The sequence below is a fragment of the Nesoenas mayeri genome, assembly GCF_963082525.1.
Source record: "Nesoenas mayeri genome assembly, chromosome: 14".
Lineage (NCBI taxonomy): Eukaryota > Metazoa > Chordata > Aves > Columbiformes > Columbidae > Nesoenas > Nesoenas mayeri.
Genome location: NC_137556.1, coordinates 7,931,919 through 7,953,990, shown reverse-complemented (window position 1 = coordinate 7,953,990; position 22,072 = coordinate 7,931,919). Strand labels below are relative to the sequence as shown.

General features: G+C 44.1%; 1 protein-coding gene across 1 annotated transcript in view; it reads right to left on the bottom strand.

Annotated features, from left to right (window-relative positions):
• Positions 1-10,163: 10,163 nt before the first annotated feature.
• The window catches only part of ADAMTS2 (ADAM metallopeptidase with thrombospondin type 1 motif 2), a gene marked incomplete at both ends in the record, with an annotated part of 176,836 nt that continues 164,927 nt past the window's right edge, over positions 10,164-22,072 (bottom strand). Inside the window, 7 exon segments of the mRNA XM_080353550.1 lie at positions 10,164-10,627; positions 14,334-14,423; positions 15,441-15,570; positions 16,854-17,061; positions 19,430-19,562; positions 20,260-20,419; positions 21,530-21,693. Of these exon segments, the coding sequence (XP_080209676.1) occupies positions 10,164-10,627; positions 14,334-14,423; positions 15,441-15,570; positions 16,854-17,061; positions 19,430-19,562; positions 20,260-20,419; positions 21,530-21,693 (1,349 nt within the window).

The window sequence follows — 22,072 nt, the reverse complement described above, 5'->3', positions numbered from 1 at the left end:
GTGCTAAACCCAAGCGGCGCACCAGGCTCCCTGCCTCCAGTCAGCTGATTCCGCTGCCTGTTTGGTTGCTGTTGCTAAATATAGCCCTGGCTGCCTGCCCTGCCGAGCCCGCGGCTCACAAACTGTGAGCATGGAGACGGGCATCAGGGAGGCAGGGCCATCCCGTCCCAAAGGGACAGGCCATGGCAAACCCTGCTGCTCCGCTGCCTTACCCGGTTTCCCCCTGTGAAACGCGGGTGCGGTGCCCTGGTCGTGCCGCAGGAGGGGCTGCCTGTGCTCGGGGTTGGGGAATGTGAAAAGAGGAGCCATAGTAACATCATATTTCATTGCTGAAAGGTAGGTCCTTAGATGGTGAGCTGCTTTTGCTCCTTCTCTGCCTTATTTCATGAACAAATTCATGCCACTTTGCCAGCTTTGCCCAAGAGAGCCGGGGGTGCTTGCAGCATCCTGATGGCTGCTCTCCTCCCTCCTGCTCCCAGTGCTCAGCTCTCCTTTGGGCATATTTGAACAAACAAACCAATTAATCTTTGAGAGCCTTAAACAGATACCAAAGTCAATTCCCATTTTGGATATCTTCAGGAAAAATACTCTTAATGCTAACCAGGGGCTCTGGGATGGAGCCAGCACCACTGGCTAAAGCTACCTGATGTGACACCTGCGCTGCCAAGCTTGCTTCATAAATAACTTTTGCTTTGGAATATTGCAAGGAATATTTATTTGGGGTGAAAAAAATCACCGTATGCTTTCTGAAGTAACGAATCTGTACAGCAAAGGTAAGAGCTCCTCCAGCCTGGTTTGGCAAACCGGTACCTCCGCGGGTGCCGGGGGAGCCGGGCAGCTGGGTTGTGCTCACTGGCTGGATGCAGGTCAGACCCGGTGGCACCGATGTGACAGCTCAGTGGTGCCACATTGCCGCCCTGCTTGTGCCTTTGGTGACATAGCTGGGCCCTGGGGATCACTGCCCTGGGCTGCAGTAGCAAAATCCCAGTTTGAAAGAAATCCCAGTTGTCGAGCTCCTGCACTGGGAGGCTGTGCCTGCTGCCAAAATTGGGTCAAAAAGGCATTAAACTGAAGGTCCGTTCCCTTCACTTTCTAATTACAAGGTCTCCAAGGACATTTAGGGTGCCAGTTTCAAGCTTTCCCAGTAAGTGGTAGGACTGTAAATTCACTTTTTTTTAAAAAAAAAGTAACTGTGTGGTCGCTTGGTTGGTTTTACTTTTTACTAAGCAGTTTTCACCCTGCTGGCACCTCTCTGCTCACCTCTGCCCTCTCCTCCTCCTGGAGCAGCTGCAGCACCCAAAGGCACCGGCATCGCAAAGGGACATCCATTGGTCCTGCTTTACTCCTGCAGAAACGAGGATTTTCGGTAAACTAGAAAATATTGTGGCTGATGCATGACTGGGCAACGCTGCCGCCCCACTCCCATGCTGCGATCCGGTATCCAAAAACATGTCAGAGGGTGTTGGGAAGGGAGCAGCATCAGCACTGGGCCTGGCTGTAGCTTTAGCTCTTGCCAGGGACAAGGGACGAGGTCAGTGTGACCCCGAGCATCTCCAATCCCTGGTGCAGTGAGTTGCTTCTCTTTTGCATGTTTGTCATTAAAAGCTCAGAAAAGGAAAACAGTTTGACCCAGTTTGTGCCAGATTCCAGATGATTTGTGTTCTCTAATTATATCCCCCAGCCCATTAACCCTCTGTGCGTTACACCAAGCAGTAGCTACGTTACACAGTGAAAATATTCCCCTGAAACATTAATGAGCTGTTTTCATATTAACTAGATGGAGCTGGGTTAGAAATGTCGCACCCACAGCTGTTGCCTTGACTGCAGCTCACGTGGTAACTGGTTTTTTGCAAGCAAGGAGCCGGTTGCAGTGCAGACCAGGTCACTGCAGCCCGACGTCACTTCGCACCAGGCTGGTTTGTGGGAGCCGAGCTCCCCATCCAGCTGCAAACGCGGTGGATTCCAGTGGAGAGGTTTTTAAAAAGGCTCAGAGTGATAAAAGCACTCGGAATTCTTGGGATTTCAATTAAGCTCGCAAAATGATTCCAGGCAGCCTGTGCTGGGAGTTTGTAGGAGATGCTGGAGGTGGGTTTGCTGGCTCTCCCCCGCGCTGGCTGTCCGCGGCCAGCAGAGAGCTCGGCGCCGCTGAGGACTCTTTCTAAAGTGCTCAGAAGCCTCGGAAGGTGCAAACCATTGTGGTTGTTTGCTGGTGACCTCCCCTGGGAGTCCAGCCCAGGATATTTATTTAAAATAACATAAATTTTTTAACGCTTATGTTACTGTTCTGCATAAAGTTACATCATGACTTTGTATGCATGCATTTTTCCATATGTCATTTTGGATTATAGGAATGCACATCCAACAAAACACCTGACCATCCCAACGCACCTGAATGTTGATGCAGATTCACCCCTTTTGGACATGGGCCATGAGGAGACTGGAGGTCTGAGCAATGTGAGCGCTGAGGGGCTCGCTGAGGACACCGTGCTGCCATCGCTTGGCAGCCACCTTCTCCTTGCGGTCCCATGAAAACCCCCGGCAGCCTGGGGTGCTAAGTCACTGAGAAACGTGTACCGAGGGCAGCAGCGAGCCGTGCAGATGCCGTTACGTTTTACAACCACCAAGCAGCTTCCTTGCCCGTCAGGCCTTGCAGGAGAATTGCATTTCAGTCTTGTTCCTCCCTTCCAAACCGCCTCTGGCAGTGCTGGCAGGGGAAAGGGCTTGAAACGTGCCCTGCTACTCACCCACCTCTCCTTGAGCTGAAAGTAAACCCAGGCAGACCATGCCGGAGTACAAACATGCCGTGCAGAAGAGTAGGTGGCCACTCAGCTCCCAGGAAAGCCACGATTGCTTCCCTCTGCTCTGAAAACCTCAACTGCACAGAAGCTCAGCTTTCATTTTTCAGGCCCTGGAATCACCATTCTTTTAATACAAGATCAATTTGATTTTGCAAGCTGCACTGGTCAGCCCTGCAGATCCCCAGCACAGCTCACAAAGGTTCCCAACAATCTGAGTAAACCTGCCTTAAATTACTTTTGTGGCCTGAGAGGTTCTTCCATCACAAACAGCGGCAGGAACATCCCAGTCACTTGCAAACAGAAAATGGACCCCTTTTCGCTGCAGAACTGATTTGTTACAAACTGCTCAGCATTTGGCTGTTAATCCCAGCTGCTAGTTCATCCAAGACAAGTTCGTCTTCCCATAGCTGTTGCATTTCTGTAATAAAAGAGATCTGCCTTCTTAAAGAAATTGTAAGGCCAGTCACTGACAATCATCAGTGGCAAACACTGCAGTGCTACTGTCCTCTAAATTTCTCTTGTCAGCTGGAGCTGGGCTGTGTTTAGATGCCCTAAGAAATACCATTCCCAGAAAATAACTTAATTATTGAACTATTTTCTGTGGTTTGGGTGGTGGGGCTGCTCATGGCTGTATTTCTCTGCTGCTGCTGTCTGTTCACGCTTGCTCTCCAGCCCCCAGCTGCTGGTACAGCATGGACAGCACTACAACAGCATCTTCAGGTACATCCACACTGCGGTGGGGACTGAGCGCAACAGGTTTTACTCCATCTGGTCTGTACTGCAACACTGGGGTGCAGTGAGCCCTTCTCACCTCATCTAGGGATTTTTCATCCCGGTACCCAAGGCCAGCAGCTGTTTCATAACTGTACTTCTTGTGCCGTGCCACCATCTAGTGGTAACTCAACTAGAAACTCTGCATCCACAGAGTCAAAGCAGCATCAGTGGATCCTCCAGCGTCCGTTGGCCAGGACACCAAGCTCTGCTCGGGGTAACGCGGGTGCAAAATGCTATTTAATCGTGTAAGGCTGGTGGGAACGTGCTGCAGCTGAAGCATAAAACCCAGCAGATTAACCATGGTGAGGTTTCTCCCATGTGTCATCCTGCTCTGCTTCTCACTGTAAGGAGTTTTCAGAAGCGTGCTTGCGCTTGATGTGGTGATGTGGCTCCTTCGCTTTGGAAAGCTGCTGCTGAGGGAGGGGCTGTGGAAAGGTGATGGGGGGAGAGCAATGAACACACACCCACACGTACATCTGCAACTTCAGTAGGGTTTTCAGCCACTCAGCCCCCCAGAAGGGCTCTGCAGCACTTTTTAAGCCCCTAAAAGCAAAGCCAGGTGTGGAGCCAGCAGCCCCTGGGTGAGTGTCTGGAAATCACAGTGTGTCCCCCCTGCGTGGTGTGATGGGGCAGTCAAATCTGCACAGTGCTTTGAAGGGGCCATGTTCTGCCTGGTGTAATTGAGAATAACCTGAGTAACTGCTTTCCTGGCCTAGAATTACTCCTTGAACTGCTTTTTTTCTTTTTTAATTTTTGTTCTTTTTTTTTATTTTCAGAGGCTGCTCAGAGCCAGCGGTGGGATCCCCTGACTCTGCTCCTTTCTGCACACCACGTGCGACCACATCTGTCAGGCTCCAGATGGGCACCAGTTATAGCCCAGGTCTGAAGAACAGATGCAAAGAGGCTGAAAAGCTGCTGTAGGCCAGGAGAGGATGAGATGGGCTCCTGTAAGTGCCATTTTTAGGCATTTCAGACATAGACAGGAAGACCTGGGGGAAGGGAGGGGTGTTGGATGTGTTTAACCCCACCATGGGTGTTTCTCATGTTTGGGTTATGGACTTGAGACACTTCCCCATGACCATTTTAAAACAACAAAATCTCAAAATCTTTGGGTTGGGAAAGCAAAAGCCAATTAAATATAACCCTTATCGCAGCTGTAAATTAGATACTATACGAATTGTCACAGTAAGTGAAAGCCAGGTTTTGGCTTGTCCACTGTTTTATCAGGGCACTCAAGTAAGGAGATGTCTTTTCCACACTGAAAATGCTGAGGTAGCTCATTACCTGATGAAAGAACATATTGGACTTGAATGCACTGCATAGTGATAACTATATAATCAAGGTAGGCAGGGATCTTTCAAATCCTCAAGCAACAAAATTCAATTAGACAGGAGAGATTCAATTATGCCTTAAAGGGGACACGGCTATGAGCAGGCAGGATGTGGCAGGGAAATGTATGCAAAAGAATTTCATGGAAAGGAGCAATTATTTTATCAATAGGACATGCAAAGTGAAATTTGCTCATCAGTCCTGACTAGAAGCCCATAAAACTGAGCCTTTTATGGAGATGGACCAGGATGGGTTTCAGATGAATGTAAAGGGTGAGAGCCTCGAGCAGGTTTAAGTGAGTTAGATTAAATATCCACAGAGTTATTAACTGAGGTTTTGGTCCAGTGACTTCATGATATTTGGTCTTGAATAATGGATATGTAGCAAGGATGTCAAGACTTTGGCATAAAGTGTATCCCAATTCATTAAGTTTTAGAAACTGAATTGGTTTTTGAGTTTGAAGATGCTGGTTCTTCCTCCCCCACAATGTTACTCCAATGAAAAAAAGCACAGGGAAAAGTCAAACACTTTGCAAAAGAACACAGACATCTGAATTTAATAAATTATAAAATTAAAGATTCTAATTTGTATATACATTTTTAATATACAAGAAATGGCTATTTATTGCAATTTCTGTTAAGGCATATGTAAGTGAATGGAAGTTGCATATAGATATTCAGATGAACATAGCTAATACTGTGCATTGTAGGTGAGTAAATAAGACACTAAATGCATTACATAATAAAATAAAACATAAACCCCTTTGAGTACTGGTAAAGCACCATTTCTAGAATTCCCAAAATATGTGAAAGCATTCTATGGAGATGTTGTGAGACTCTAAATATTGAATGGATATATGAATATAAAAAGTGATGCATTCATTACTGAAATTTTGAAAGGACTATTGGTGAAAAAAGTGGCAGTAGATTGGAGCCAAAGGAGCCAAAATTGGGTTGGGATCTTCTTTTTTGTTTTTCATGAGGGGCTGTCATTCGGATTTTACTTTTAGACCAACAGAAAAAAGACAATTTAGAAAGCTGTGTAATTGCATGGTTAGATCACAAAATGCATTGCTTAATGGGAGCACATTGCTTTAGCTCTCAAGTATCTGAGATGGTCTCTGCAGGACTTATTTACTTACAAATCTGCTTTAGTTTCTGAGGATTAGGTTACACTGAAATTCCACTCTCTGCTCGTTATGTCTCAAAATGCAGTGCCTGGGCAACAATAAAGTGTTTACTGGAGACCCACTATGATGATGCTCTGGCCCAATTACAGAATTGTAGAAAAGAGGAAACAGTTGTCAAAGTTCAACCAACCAGAAAATGAACAAAATTTCCACTAGGTGACATGGAACGAGGATCAACCGAGAGCAGAACCCCACCGATTGCCTTGGGCTGCTTCTCTATCCATAGAGCTCTGCTCTGTGTTTTCTGGTAGAAGGGAGGTCCGTGGTCTCAGGAAGCCACCATCATGGGGAACTGCTGAAAAACAAACCTTCTGAAAAATTCACGCCAGCTTGACAAGAAGGCATCTTGCCTGAAGAGACTTTGGTTTTTCTCCCTTCGTAACAGCAAGACTGTAAAGAGAGGGCAGGTGGTGGCTCTGCTCCATAGGAGATGGACCAGTCTGTGGCCACCAGCATCTCACTGTCTTGAGCAGTCTAGACTGAAGCTCCTCTTGCAAATATTATTTCAGTGTTCCCCAAATAACAGCTAGAGAAATATTCAGTAGAATTAAAATCAGCGAGAAATGAATCAAATCTCCCAAAAGGTGAGACTGAGAAGGGAGCAAGCCCTTCCTAAATGCAGATGCCACCAGACATTGCATCAGGCCCCTGATGAACACCAGACCTAGTGTAGCACCACACCAGCCTTCCAGGAGGTGGGTCCTGCTTCAAGATGCAGCAGAAGTTTCCACCCTATCTGGAAAAATGCTTTTGGTTTGTTTGATTGTGAACCAACTCGCTCTGGAGAAAGAGCAAAGCAGTCGAGTTGCTGAACTTTGAAACAGCTTTGCAAGTTGAGCTGTGTCCACACTGTGCGTGAGCGAGCAAACCCCCATGAACTGAGCTTGCCCAGCCTACAGCAGCCCTGGCCACTGGAGACACGGCTGGAACCACTCAGCACCGGGCCACTTGGGCCTTTTTAAATGTTGGATCTCCTCACTGGAACAGGCCTTTCCTTGTGCTCTTTGCAGAAAGGTCACTTGAAGTTGCAGCAAATAAATTCCTGCCCCACTTGCTATTAGGGCACAGCTTAGAAGTCCTTTGGACAGAAGAGGCTTTTGTAAGACAGCGTGTGAGCTGTGGGCACTTCCTCCTGTAGCGTTTCTTCCCCTTGCCTGATTGACTAAGCCTGTTCCTGATGCTAAGGAAGAACAGAAGCTATTCCATGCATTATCTCAGCCTCTGGAGGTCAGAGGAATTGGTGTCCACAAAGTCCCAGAGAGCAAGACTGGTACCATCCAGGCAGCAACCTTCTACTTCCCCACCTGCGTAACATCAAGCCCCAACCCCTTTCTACTCTGGGGTTTGTGGGGGTTTTTCCTAAGTTTATCATAAGTTTGGCTATGAAAAAGCTGGTGATTGCGGTTTATTTTTTATTGTCCACCAAACTAAAAGCAGGCTAATAACTTGAAGGGGAAAAGATGAGTTTCACACTAACCACATCTTTGTAAAGGAAATGTGGAAGGCAAGAAATACTCACTATGTCTACAGGCTGGAAGCCCAGCTGCAGCTTGTGTCTCCTGTGGCACAGCAGCTGGAATGATGTTGATTTAGACACGTCTTCCTTGCTTATAAATAGCATGGTGGGTTTTTTTTCCTTCAGTGCTCATTACTACACTGCTGTTTTGCAGACATGACTTGACCCTATGCTGTTACCAAAACTTGTCTTGTCTACAGGGAACCACAAATCCCTTGGCACGAGGCTCCTGGGGCCAGTGCTGGGCTTGCCCATGCATCAGGGTCTGTAAGGGCAGGTGGGCCATGGAGATGGGCCGGGGCAAGCAAAGGCTTCTGCACGGCTACTACAGATAAGCAATCTTCGACTGCAGGGAAATTATTAATGTCTCAGGAGTTCAAGTCTGGGGGGAGAATCCTGCCCCTGCCAATCACTGCTCAAGGCTGCCAAACTGTGGAGCTTTACTTTTACTTTTCCAAACCAGAACAGATGATTTTGTTGCTTGCGCTGGCTGCTGCTTTCACATCTGCAGCCATGTCTGCTTGGCCCAGGAGATGTTTCTTGTGTCCTGGCCTTTTACCAGGCCCATTGTGCTTCTTGGTCTTCGTGGTCTTCAGTGTAATTCCCATCTCTCTACTAGCTGAGCTGCTCCTAAGCACACACCCAAGCGCATCACCCTGGTCCTCTGTAAGATGAGACGCCTGATGCCATCACACCAGCTGAAAACATTCCTTCTCCGCGTTGGCTAGTATCTCCATGAAGTATTTTTCTTAAACCAGATCTTGTCCTTCAAAGACTTTTGGCCTGAGTTCAGGCCAGGCCAGTTCAACGCCTCAGTGCTGCAAGGACAGCTGCTCCTGCAGGCCCTCACCTCTGTTCTGGCAGGACTGGCTTGCTTTGAGGAGGACACTTGGCATCTTGTTCAGCCGTGGCGGTGGAGGGCAGAAGGCAGGGTGGCAGGAAGCCACATGTGGTTCACCCTGCAATGCCTCTGAAGGTCTCTGTCAGCAGCCAGGCCACAGAAGAGCTCACATGTTGCTGGAAACTCAGCACTTTTCCAATAATTATGACTGTATATAGAGGTTTATTACTGGCACTGCTTGAAACTAAGACCAGCTCAGGCTGGAGGATGAGACCTAACTCTTAGACTGGAAAATCTGAACTAGGAGCCATCAGATCAACCAGTGGTAAAAGGAGGATTTCAGGGAAGCCCTGGGCTCTGCGGGAGGTTTACCAGCAAAGAGGAAACAAATAGAAGAGTCCAAGCCAGGAGACAGGAGAAAAGCTGCTCAGATGCAACCCACAGCAGGAACCAGTACATGCTCCCCCTCTCTGCGGTTTTAGAGCCAAGCTGAATTCATTTTCTGATCTCCAACAAGGAATTTAAAATGATGATGAAAACCATGATGACCCTGAGGGGAAAGGGAGTACTCAAAGGGTTGTCAGGTTACACATCTTAAACGTTTCTAGCAGACCTGGTACTGTGAGTACATGTGTATGTGTGGATGTACATGTACGGGAACAGCAAACAATTGTTCACTTCTGCACCAATAAAGCTGTCCTAAGAAAAGGAAGATAATACAAAATTATTTCCTCCAAAATAACCTCATCCTATGGGAGAAAAAAAAAATGTTTTCTTAACAAAGCACCAAAGATAACGCAACAAGAATCCAGTCATCTTTAAGTTAAACAGTATCTGGGTAGAAAAAGAAATCAGACCAATAAAAAAAAAGCACCAACCAACAAAGATCACTGAGGCTGTTGCATTACAGGGACTTAAAGACTATCAAAAATACGGCTAATTGTAAACAGAAAGAACAGGATGTTGTCAATCCAAGTTGGTCAGATCTACCCTACTAAATGTCTTGCATGTATTCAAAAATTTAGGAGAATCCTTTGAAATTGTTTATGGAAAAATGTAAACTACTGTTTGCCAGTTTTTAATTTACATATAAATACATGGCTACAGAATTTTCTCTCTATTTTGTTATGCAGTCCCAGTTAAGAAAGCTATGTAAGCACATGCCTAACCGTGCCTAAAGGAGCAGCTCTACCGAAGTCAGATAAACTTAGTCTGGTGTGTCCTTAAGCACCTTCCTGAACGGGGGCTGAGCTAGTGCCCGGGTTTATGCAATGCACAGAGCGTCACAGGACTGCTGACCACCTGCTTGTCAGTGTTAACGGGATTTGTTATGTCTTGGGAATGTTTTCCCCATCCTACCTGTAACTCCCATTACTATTCCCAAGCAGTTTTACACAGGCATAGAAGACTTAAAAGAGCCTATAAACAAGAAACCTGCTAACCTGGCCTAGGTGTTACGGATCATTTGGATTCAGTGAAACGCTGTAATGATATTGCACTAATACTCTACCGTACCCTGTAAACCTAGCCGTCAAAGTGTTCAGATTAACACTTATGAAACAATCTCTCATTTCCATTTATAGTAGGCTTGAGAATTTGGCATCTCTGCCATAGCACCACTTTGATTTTTCCCATTTTTAGTCTCTACGACGTGGGCAATACTATGAAGCCGGTAACATCTCTGTAAGAGAAAAATGTTTGTGCCATATTTCCATTTTAGTTTATTTTCCTAAGAGTCTCTTTTTTCATTTTCTCGGCAATCAGCTGTTGAATTCTTTGATTCCTTGTCTTTTCATAAGGTATCCTCCTCCGTGTAATGATGTTGTGCTGTGATACTTCATTATCCAGCCCATCAATTTTATAGGGAACATCCACCGCATTGATTTCTGGGTGCTCCTCCGTCGCATTGGAAGGAGGCGCCCGCGTTTCGGAAACAAGAGGGGGGCTGGTGGCAGACTGTGTGGTGGACACTCCCACGGGAGGGCTGAGGGTGGTCAGGAGCTCCTCCTCAATGACATTATTCTTATTTACGTTAGAATCGGTTACATTGCCGTCCTCTGTTATGTTGCTGTACATGTTACAGGACTTGCAACACAGCTTATTGTAACCAGGAATCGAGCAGTAACGAGATAGAACCTCCATGCGACAAAACATTGACTTGTCTCCTTGACAATGATCTTCTGAAAGAGAAAAAGGAAACAGGTAAATAAAGACCATCTTCACATGAATCAGAAAAAGAAACACAGCTGAAGCTTTGGCAGTGGGCAGAGGGTTTGGTATTTAAAGTAGGATGGAAAACTGGCAAATGAGCAGGCTTAATGTTAAACCTAAAACTCAATTCACTTTAAGGGATACAAAAGCTGACCTGAAGTCTGTGTACCAGCCCCTTCCACACTATAGGCCAGGTTTTAAGCTGTCGATAGCTGTTATGACAGTCTGCATCACCATACAGGCATTAACGGCAAATCCTCATCTTGCTGACCTGCAGGTGGCAAAATGCAGGCTCAGGTGTCAAAAGGGAGCTGCTCACACTGTTCTACTGTCTGAGGAACATTAACAGGCACCTACTCAGAGGTTACTCAAGCCCTTGTGATTTTTGCTCAGAGGAGGCAGAGGACCATACGAATTGATGGATGGGGAGGTGTTAACAGGCTCCTTGGAGAAAAAGCTACCTGTCCTCCGTCCTTCATGCAGCTCTAGAGCTCCCGTGCCTCCAGGCTGACGTGATGGAGCCAGGAACTACTGGGAACTGCAGTGAAGAAAAAATCCCAACACGTAGCCCATGGTGAAAGACAGAGGAGTCAGAGGGCTTGTGGAGAGGAGAGGGCTGAGGAGAAGGGGGAGCTGACCAACATTTGCCATTATCAGTAACAAAATATTTTTTCTGTGATCACAGTGCTGAGACAGAGATGAAATCACTCCTGCCTCTCTCTTACTACATCTCTACCTATTCTTACAGTAAAGGATGAGTAACTCCAATTACTCGCCTTTCTCTGGAGCGCACCCGATGGCAGACAGTGAGCCCGGGTGTCACCGTCCTGCTCCGAACCCCGACTTGCCCTGCCAGCAACTCCCAGCAAAGCAGAGAACCAGAGCGGGCTCAGAGGTACCACGTGAACCCAGAAAGTGTAGGTGTCACCTCTTCACTCACCCTCGCTTAACAGAACAGGGCATTATAGGTGTTTAATTGGCAAACATATCAGTCTAAAGTAAACTATCAACTACTGCTGCTGCTTCAGAACACTAGTGCTGGCCAAGGAAGGTGGAAATCCCTTCCTGACATTGTATTTATGCCCCGATTGTTTCATTTGTAGCAGAAAAGCAAAATTCTGGTTCCTATTTTCAAACCTGTCAATTCATTTTCATATTTTTCAAATGCTAAACTGAGATCCTGCCAGGAAAAAAGAACAACTCCCTTCCTTAGGAACCAAAAATAGTACCTTGGTTTTGGAGACATTTTCAAAGCAGTCTTGAAGAGCTGGGAATGTTCATATCTACATGTACAACTCTACACAAAGGACTGCATGTGTCTATACAGGTTTATATATTTTTCCCATACCAGATCGAGTCCTGTTTAAACACTTTGCCTTGTGTTGCATAACCTTAACACAAGCTTCTCCAAATGGCTTGCAAAATAAAAGCCAGCAGATGCAACCTTTAAACGTGGTTCCAACATGGCAGATCTGTTCTTGGCTTTGTAAGAATCACTAAAAGCACCTTTAGAAAAATGCCTTTTTCCCTATCAAAAATACATAATGTCAAGCTTAAATCAAACTAAAACTGCATTATGTAAAATGTTTAGGGACATCTGATAAATTACATAAATACATTCTGTAACTTAGGAATATCAGAATGAAATTTTTATCCTGTATCCAAACCAAAAGTTTCAGATTTGCTGAACTTTTCTTTATTTTAGTTGCAGTGTGCATGACAGACTGAAGTATATCTTCAAAACATCGGTAAGAAAAAAATAAATCAGTTTCACAGTCACTTTGGTACACATTAGTCTCATAAAAAAATATTGAAAAGCAAACTGAATTGGCACATCTTTAATATTATGTTAAATACATACAAAACACTAATAAAATATCCCTGATAAACCAAAGTGCATATAGACATAGTGCACAATGCCCAGATACCTTATTGCACCATTCTCTATAGCCACCCATCTCTTGAAACATCACTAAACATCGTCTATTTAAAGGTAACAGTCATGAATATATTTATACAGTTAAACACCAATTATTTTACATAACAGTATTCAGTGCCAGATATGTGTCTTTGCTTTTTCACCTTGTCATGTAAATTGTTAACATGTCTCAGGAAATTATCATATTAACAGCAAAATTTAAATATGTGATCACATGATAATGACAAGTTTGAAGTGCTACACTGTTGAAGACCCAAAAATTCAAAAATGCCACTTTTCCAAAGAATACGATCAATGCAATAAGGTAGCAATTTGCTCCAAGACTGCGCTTTTAAAGTCGATACGCTTCCACTATTGGTACTGACTGTCACAAACAGGTTTATGACTTGTGAATTCCAAATCTTCAACACAAACACTGAAGGTGAAGCAAGAATGCCAGTTAAATTTCAGTAAGTAAGGTCACAATCCTGTCTTGATGAAGATATGGATATGCACTGTGCAAAGTAACCTTGGATTAAATTTACTGCCTTCTAGTAGTCGTCATTCAAGTAAAAACACTCCATATGAATATTAACTCAAGGTATGAGTGTAGTCTTTATATTTAAAGCTGGATCTGGTAAATTAATGCCATTGACATTTCAACATTAAGGCATTTTTCTAAAATTCTTCTTCTAAGCAAAAAAAAAAAAAAAGCAATAAAAATTGAGGTAATTCTGTAGTAGTTCACACTGTTATGTTTGCCAGTTGACACATCTATAGAGCACACACACACACACACACACACACACAACCGTACCAGTCGAGTCGGACATGCACATGGTGAAAAAAGACCAAAGATGGAATGAGTATAAACAGCTCCATGCTGAGCAGCTGGAGACATCATAGTCAATGAAAACATCATATTGCCTTCGCCAGGTTCAGAAAAACATCACTACGCAACCTTCAACATGGACCAGGCCCGTTCTGCTTCGGTTTTGTTTCTCAAGCGGAAGTACGCAAAACCGGCAAAAACTGTGCGACAGGAAAAAATGAAGCTTTTCACAAGGAAAAAGATTTCAAACCACCACCAGGGGTTTGGCGAGAGCGGACGGCATCGTGGCAGCACAGAAAGTACTGACCAAAACTGAGCTTCTGCTCCCCGGTGAGCCCTCCATGGGTTACAAACACAAATGTGAGGGTCAGGAATAAAAAATGGGCAGCGAGGGTGAGTAAAGCAATGGCACCACAAAGGAAAATGGAATGAATCAATTCTTTCACTCATCAAACTACCCTGTCAGCAAACTGAAACTAGAGAGTTACGAGATTTAGGGTTTTAGATAAAGGAGAACTTTAGCACTACAAGGTGTCATTATTGTGATGTGATCACATTCACAATAAGTTCTCAGTTTTGCTATCAAACTGAACATCATGAACCAGTAAGAGCCTTTTTTCACCATCACCAAGCAACAAGCAAACCGATCCCAGCTCCCTTTCAGAGGACTGCAACATACTGTGGAGATCCAACTTCACACATCCAACACTTCAAGACCTCCACCACCAGTGCTACGCAAGCTCCAGAGAAGAAAGACACCGAGCACCAAGTGCCTGGTGTGAAAAAAAGATTCAGCCCAAGATTTAAACTCGGCAAAGTCAAGGGAACTTTCCGCATAGAGAGAAGAAGAGAGCAAAAGGCAAAGTCCACATTCGATGTGGCATGCATTTAAGGGCAAAGGCAGAGTTATAAATGGGTCTTTTACTTGAAGATATTTTCTGGATGGGGTAGTCTGGATCAGGTCTTGACAGCCATTGTATCATGTAGGTTTTCTTTGAAGGATCAGAAACATTTCCTTGAATAGAGGGGAAAAAAAAAATAAAGATGTAACACAAGATATATTAGTATGAAGTAGCTGACCTGTCAGAAGTGGATAAGCTAAGAGAGCGAGTGGGCTCCAGTGGTGACAGAACCCAGGGAAGCACCAAGGCCAGGCTGTGTAGTTTTGGGCAGAGAACTGGCTCTTTGGCCAGTTTGCTACAGCTTGTGCCCAGCACTTGACAGTCCACAAAGACAACAGCCTGAAGAGCAGCTCTCCAGCAGCATTCTCACAGCAGCAATAAGTATGTCCTAAGATATATCCAGTCTAGGCTAGTAATGATGCCTCTTTAAAATCTTTGTATTGGAGACCATAATTGACAGATCGTTTCTAACTAATTAGAAATCATAAGCTACTCTGAGAAATACATCAGGAATAAAAGAAAAATATTAATTACTTAATAAATATGTAAAAGGATCTCACAGGCATCATTTGCAAACAACTGAAAAGCTAACAAAGGCACTGGTGTCCTGCATTAGGCAGGAACAAATTTATTATAGCTTAAAAAAGAATGAGCTAGATAACCCCTGAAGACAACCTGTGCTTGACAGAATGGAAAAGAAACCTGGGGCTGTTGCTGGAGGTGGAGAAAGCAAACAGGCATCTTTATATGTGATGCTCTTGATTAGCTATGACCCAGCAGCCTCTTGCCAAGCGCAGCCGGTCTCATGGCGTGGGGCCAGACTTGGGCAGCACTGCTGACCCCGGGGAGCGCCGGATCCAGCCACCCCTGCTGTGCTGGGCTCTGCCCCGGCCTCTCATGCTGTCCTGGGGCAAGTGCTGCTCACCACTGTGACAGCAACATGTGCCCAAGAAGTCCATCAGCCACGCAACTCTACATTTAGACAGTCTGCTTGAAACCGGGGCTGTGGAGAACTGCCACCCAGGCAGGCGTAGCACACAAGTGTAAAGTCAATGACAGTATTTCAAATAAATGGAATCATTATAATTTATTTCAGTAAGTAATATATGCTAGAGAAGAGAAGCACTTACTTGAACATGGAGGTAGTCTGCAAATCCTTACGGTCTCAGGTTTACTTTCTTTACAGAGGCCGACAGCATTGTCCCTGGTCCGGCACAGGACCGGGCGATCCTGTGTGCCATTGCCACAGGTGACCGAGCACTGCAAGGAGATGCACCAGTTAGCACCCCAGCCACCCTTTGCAAACAACAGATTAGAAATTAGTTTTTAAATTTTAAACCACTGCCCTTGATTTGAGCTGACGTGGTGCACTATTTGAACCACTACAGCACCTAATTTAACTAAGCAAGAGGGAGAACCGCTGCTTTTTGTGGTACACAAGTAATTGTGAAACAGTCCAAGAAAGAGTTTATAGTCTGAGCAATAAAGAAACTGTACATGTGGGGCATCTATTCACAGTGTGCACCAGAGATGGCATTGCTTGTTACACTGTTCAACCCAGTGAGGATAAAACTGTTTGTGCTTATTTGTATGGCACAGTTCCAAAACAAGATGTTGTATCTCCAAATGCACCCACATTTTTTAAACAATTTAATGGAGCGATGCTCACGAGAACTGTAAGGATCTCATGGTCAAAGTTGCAAGAACAATTTAATGTTGCAATATTCTACTCGCATTTATTGCCTTTTGATGACTGCAAAGGTTTGCAACTATGACTGGATGGAACTTCGTATTGCTCCCGTAAATACTTCAGCAAGAAACAGTCTGTGCATGGTGGCATTACATTTCTCGCTCGCACAGTGTGTCAGCCAAAAAGCCAGGGATGGAAAGCACAAAATACAATACCACCCAGCTTCTCACACTTGTTCTGGGTGTGACTGAACCCTGTTTTACGCATGGCAATGGCAACAAAAATGTTTCGTGAATAGGTGCCCTATATTTCCATAGTAAATTACATGAAAAACTCTGTCCTTTGACTTATGAACAGAACCTTTTGAGACTGAGCAACTGAATCTGCTGAAGGCCTTTACATCAAAGATACTCACACCTTTGAGTCTCCATGAGTGTTGGTGCCTAACTTCCTTAAGTGCCATTAATCACAGTGCCTGAAGACTTTAAAGTCTTCTGTACTTGAAAGAAAATAAAACAGTGATAAAATAATTAACTGCCCTTTCCCCAGCTTAAGCCAACAGGTAAATGATTGTGAGCAGATGGTAGGAGACAGTTTGCCTGACGCTGCTGTCTTATACAAGTGGCTCATAGGGTCTGGATCATCTAGTACTGCCTCAGGACAGCTTTACTGGCTGTTTGACCACCACTACATCTTCATCTAACTCACTTTCTGTGGCATTAGTAGCAGTGGAAGCAATACATCATCTGCATAAGTATTAGTTTACTGCGTTAACACATTTGAATATATTCAAATATTTTCTCCCCTGCACTGGAAGAAATCAGTAGCTTGACACCTCCAGAGAGAGACTGACCTGTGACCAGGGTCCTATTCTCCACTGCGCTGGGCAAAGCTCCCGGTTGCAAGGCCTCCTGCCTTCTGGACGGTCGTTGTTGCAGTACTTGGTATGAACAGACCGATTTGTATTATCGTGGAGGGGCTGGATACATCGGACAGATCGTACTTGATATCCTGTTTTCCCACAACTTTTGCTGCAAGGTTCCCATTCTCCTGTAACCCATCTGGGGTGATGAAAAGAGAAAAAAGTTGAGTAAAATTCTCTCTCTCCTAAATTAGGTGAGTTCAAACTGTTGAACTGTAGCTCTTAAACACAGGTTTAACAGGACATTAACACTGGTTCTGATATGGAAAAAGAAGATACGAAAAACCATAAGCAGTTATAGGTAGTTTTATTTGATGGTGTCCCTGAGAAATCAGTAATAAGACCCAGATCTTTAAAATTACTCTCTCATTATCTCCGAGATAAGCAAGCATTACTCTTCCTTTGCTTCCTTGGCTTTGATTTTAAGCTGGCCTTTCTAAGACTGCACATAAAAATGCAGCAGGGTGTTTTTGGTCAAACGCAGCCACCCAAGGGTGCTGTTGAGCTTCCCGGGTCTTGGCGCATGAGCTGTGCCTTGTCTACAGGGAGACCTGAGCACGGCCCAGCCATTCCCACAGCCCATTCTCACAGGACTGAATCCCAAACATCTGGGCTAGAGATGCAGCTCCAGCCTGACCTACATCTGGATACACCTGGACCACATCCCTGGCCATGCCAGACACCAGCTGCTGAAGCGAATCCAGCTACACCATCAATGCTGTGTGTGCTGAGCTCAGGCAACCAGGGTCCTCAGTATCATACATGGTTCATTTTGGGGAAGGCAACACTTCGCTCACTCAGAAAGCCTGAGTTGATATGTGTAAATCAATCTGGTCACTGAAAAATGTCACCCATGTTTTGTAACGTGACATAGTCAAAACCTCTGCTGATCATCCAAACTGCCTCAAGAATTACACCTACAAATTGTAAGGAACTTAGAGAAGAGCAAAAAGGACAGACAGGACCAGAGGGAATTTATGTAGACTACTGGAAACTTGCTTTTAATCAAGCAAGTGAAGACATACAGCAGTCTATAAATATTTAGAGAATGCAGAGATTCGCAAGAAGGAAATATTGTTCAATGAAAACAGTATTCACATGGGACAAACTTAACCAAAAAATATACATAGTCTGAAGAAATATCCTGAGTTTGAAGGAATTGTCCTACGCCCTCATAAAATCCTGGTTTTAGAAATAGTCAAGACATAGCATGGGCACAAGGCAATGGCACTAAATGCCCCAGTTAAACAAAAAGTGGCAATTTCACCCAACTTTCTCTTTGTAGCCCATTAAAATTACACAGCTGTGGAGGAAGGCGAGCACTGTGGAACACAAAACCATGAATCCCAAGGTGATTTCTGAGACAAACATGATTTTTTCCCAGCAGCCAAGAAGCAGCGCATTAGTGCAGTGAGTGTCACAGAGCTTCATAAAATCTCTTAAATAATTGCCTCTCCTATGTACAAGTGGAGAAAGCTCCAATGCCATTCTATGGAAACAGAAACAAGTGAGACATTCAGGAATCCAAGTACAATTTAGGATCCTATTGAGTCTTTGTGGTACCTGTGTCCAATTATATTTGCAGCTGAAAGAAGAACACAGTCCTTTCCGGAGAGGCTGAGATATAGTTAGGTCATTATATCAATTCCAATAAATAAATGTTAAACCCTGATACATGCTGAGTTTATGGGACACAGCTTCTTGACTTTTCTGAGTTTCAAATGTTTTTTGAAAAAAAGTTAGGAAATATTGTGTGGCATGTTCTACTTATTTGCTGTACTTCCTGGAATCTAGACTTGGTCCCCAGAGATAAAAGCTGGGATCAACATACTCCTTTCTTGTTGTGGTAGCAACGTGAGGAGTACATGAGTCCTACATGTGGCAAGAGTGGCCTGCTGCCAGTCAAAAAAAGCATCTGTAAAATGTGAATTAAAATATTTGTAACAATTGACCATGTATAGCAAAGGTGAGGGTACAACAGGCATACCATGCTGTACAAGGGCAGCCACAGAAATCTAACAGGCCAAGTATTTTTCCCTGTGTATAAATGTCCAAAAATATGTCATCAAATTTAGGAAGATTTGGATTTTAGACTCTGTATGACATTGTTTTTCTTATGTAGCACCCTGTAAATTTGTTCTTACATGGTTAATTCACACTCTGTAAAATCAACTGGCATAAATTGAATTTATGTCTATTTTTTATTACCTCAAGCTGGCCTGAATACAGATGTCTGGATCAAGACCACTTCTAATACAACTTATTTCAGAAGTAATAGGAACCAGCAGCCCCAGAAATATTATTTCTAGAAGCAGAATACAGCACCACATCCTCACAGTCCTGTGTCTCTGTAATGATGCACAGAGGTACTTAAGGGCCCCCATGTTCAAGCAGCCACGTATCGAGTTGGAAAAGCAGAGATCAAGCTTAAGTCACCTTCTTTCAGGTGACAAGTGCCAGCTGGGTACAATGCCTGCGGCAGCAGTGCTGGTGGCAGCGATGCTTACATGGGCTGGGAGCACTCCTGGAGGTTGCACACCCTGCGAATGGGCTTTGGCTTTTGGATCAGCTCACAGTAACTCCGATGAACCATCTTGTGGTCTGTCTTCCTCCGGCAGCCGTATTTTGTGAATTGGTAGCCTGAAGAAAGACACTGCTCTTTATTTTCAGTACTGGTAGATCTTACACAGGACTCAGTTTCAAACAAACTGCACATTGACTGTTGAAAGTTGCAGGTGGAGCTACAGGTGAACATGCTACAACAGAAACTGTGAATTGTACCAGATAAACACTTATTCATGGAGGTTTAGCACCCAGAATTGCTCATCCCCTTTATTTTTCACTACAGGCTAGAATGAGAAAAACAACATAATTAGCATTTCAAAACCGTTCTGCAAACCCACACAGCTACACTCAGCGGCTCTGAGCTGCCCATCGGTCTGGTGAACAGCACCAGGGTCCACATCTGGCCCCCAAGGCAGGGTGTGCACATTGCAAGGGCCACACCACAGGATGCAGATTCACTAAGAGCTGCCCCGTGGCACCTGGAGGTTTGGCATCTGCTTGTCTCAGAAACCCTCATCCAAATCTTGCACATTTGTACTATTTTTCAATTTGCTAATCATAAATCAGAAATGAGCCACCCCAGATCTATGAAACCATTTTAGTCAGATTTTTAACTCCATTATCTATTTATTTATCTATTTCTTAATTTAAAGAAAGCCCTCCAATACTCATGGTCTCCCTGGTGTCTTGTGGCAATGAATTCCACACGTGGTGTTCATTCTTTCAGTTTTCTCTTAATCAATTTTGAATGCTTTGGGGTTTTGTTTTTTACCTCCTCCACAAGGTTTTGAACACTGAGACCATTTCTTCAGAGCCCATTCATATGACACCGAATCCTCTTCCAAAACATTATTGTTATCTACATTCAGGGAATCTTCATGGATCATGTACTTGTAAGTCAAAGATATCTTGGCACTACCATGAGGAATCACCTAGTAAAACAGATACAGGGGAAAAAAAGATGTGAAAGGCTGATATGAGAAGCTATGTGAGATGATGTGAAATAGCACTCATATGGCTTGGATATAAAAACATCCCCGAAGGGATTTAAACCCTTTAGCTGCACTCAACACTTTTTTTTTTCGTGATGAAAAAATATCTCTATCCTTATGACACAGATTTTCTAAACTGCATATTAAGAAAGACTGTTGTTCATTTAGCCTGATTTTTCTTGCCAGCATTGGACTGACTTTCCAATACTAAATTTTTTCCATATCCCATCATAAAGGAAGGAAATGTACTAAAATGATAACGGATAGCTCCACTGAAAGACAAGGGAAATCCGAATGCACTGAAAGTGGTGAAGAAAATTGCTTATACTTCTAATAAAACAAATATTCTTATGATAATCCTGGGAATTCTGTGAAGACTGTTACTTAATCCTGACAGAAATATAAACTAAGACAAATGCAAGAAAACAGAACTCAGTGTGAATAAAGTGCAAAATATTGGTCCTTTGAAAGCATAATATTTACTCCTTCTCTGACCTGCAGCTGGTATAGATCAACACACTACAGCTGCTTTCAGAGGGATTTTGGATCGACCTGCCTGTTCGTTGCAGTCCATTGTCTGCTGGTTTGCAATGAAAAATGAATATAGTTGGGTGGGCTTGGGAACTGCAGAACTGGCTGTGCCCTGACAAAGTGAGCCTGGAAGGACAAGGATCCTGCATCTGCCTTTGCAGGATACATTTTCAGAACATGGATGGGAGGAGGAGCTATTACATCTATCTGATAGGAACAATTTTGACCTTTTTAAACTAATGCTCAGTGTCAGAGTCTTTACACAGTGGTCATTTGCTGGGCCATCCACAGGAAATAATCAGGAGAGCTGGTTGCTCAACACGTAACCCTGAGTTACTACAACTCTTGTGCAGAGCAATGAATTCGGAGAAACAAATTAAAATACATCTTCTATTGTCTTATAATTGAAGCAGATGTCTCCTCATAAGTCACAAGAGCAATCTAAAATATATTATAGCACATTATGGCTCTGTAACTCTGACATTGTGTTCCGTGGAAGATAATTTTCCTTTGACTTACCAGAATAACTATGCCATTACGCAGCGGCCCCATGGTCTGCACGGTTTCTCTATCATCATCATTCCGATATTCCCACTCCACACCCATGTCAATAAACACTTTAGAATCCGGCACATAGTTGTCTTCACTTAGGATGAATTTTCCTGTTTCACGATTTTTAATTGCTAGGAACAACATAAGAAAAGTGAATACAAGAGGTTCTCTTCTGAGTTTTGTTCTGCTCTTGTCCCAGTGTAAGAAGCAGAAAAGGCCAGCGTGCATTTTCCCTCTGTTGCCTCCCAAGTCTGGAAAGCCTTTTTCAGGTGTTTTACTGAACTGCCCATGCTTTCCTGCTCAGCTCCAGAAACATCAGTCATTCTTTTCTTTCTTTTTCATAGCCTGCCTTGCAGAGAAATGAGGCCAGCGCAACTGCACTGCGTGTGTCCGTCCGTCTGCCTGCTCCCAACTAACAACTTCTGAATCCACTGGCCAAATCCGAGCCAATTTGACAGCCGGTGGGGGTCCCATGGCTCCTCAACGATTTGACATGTTGTAAGGCAGCTC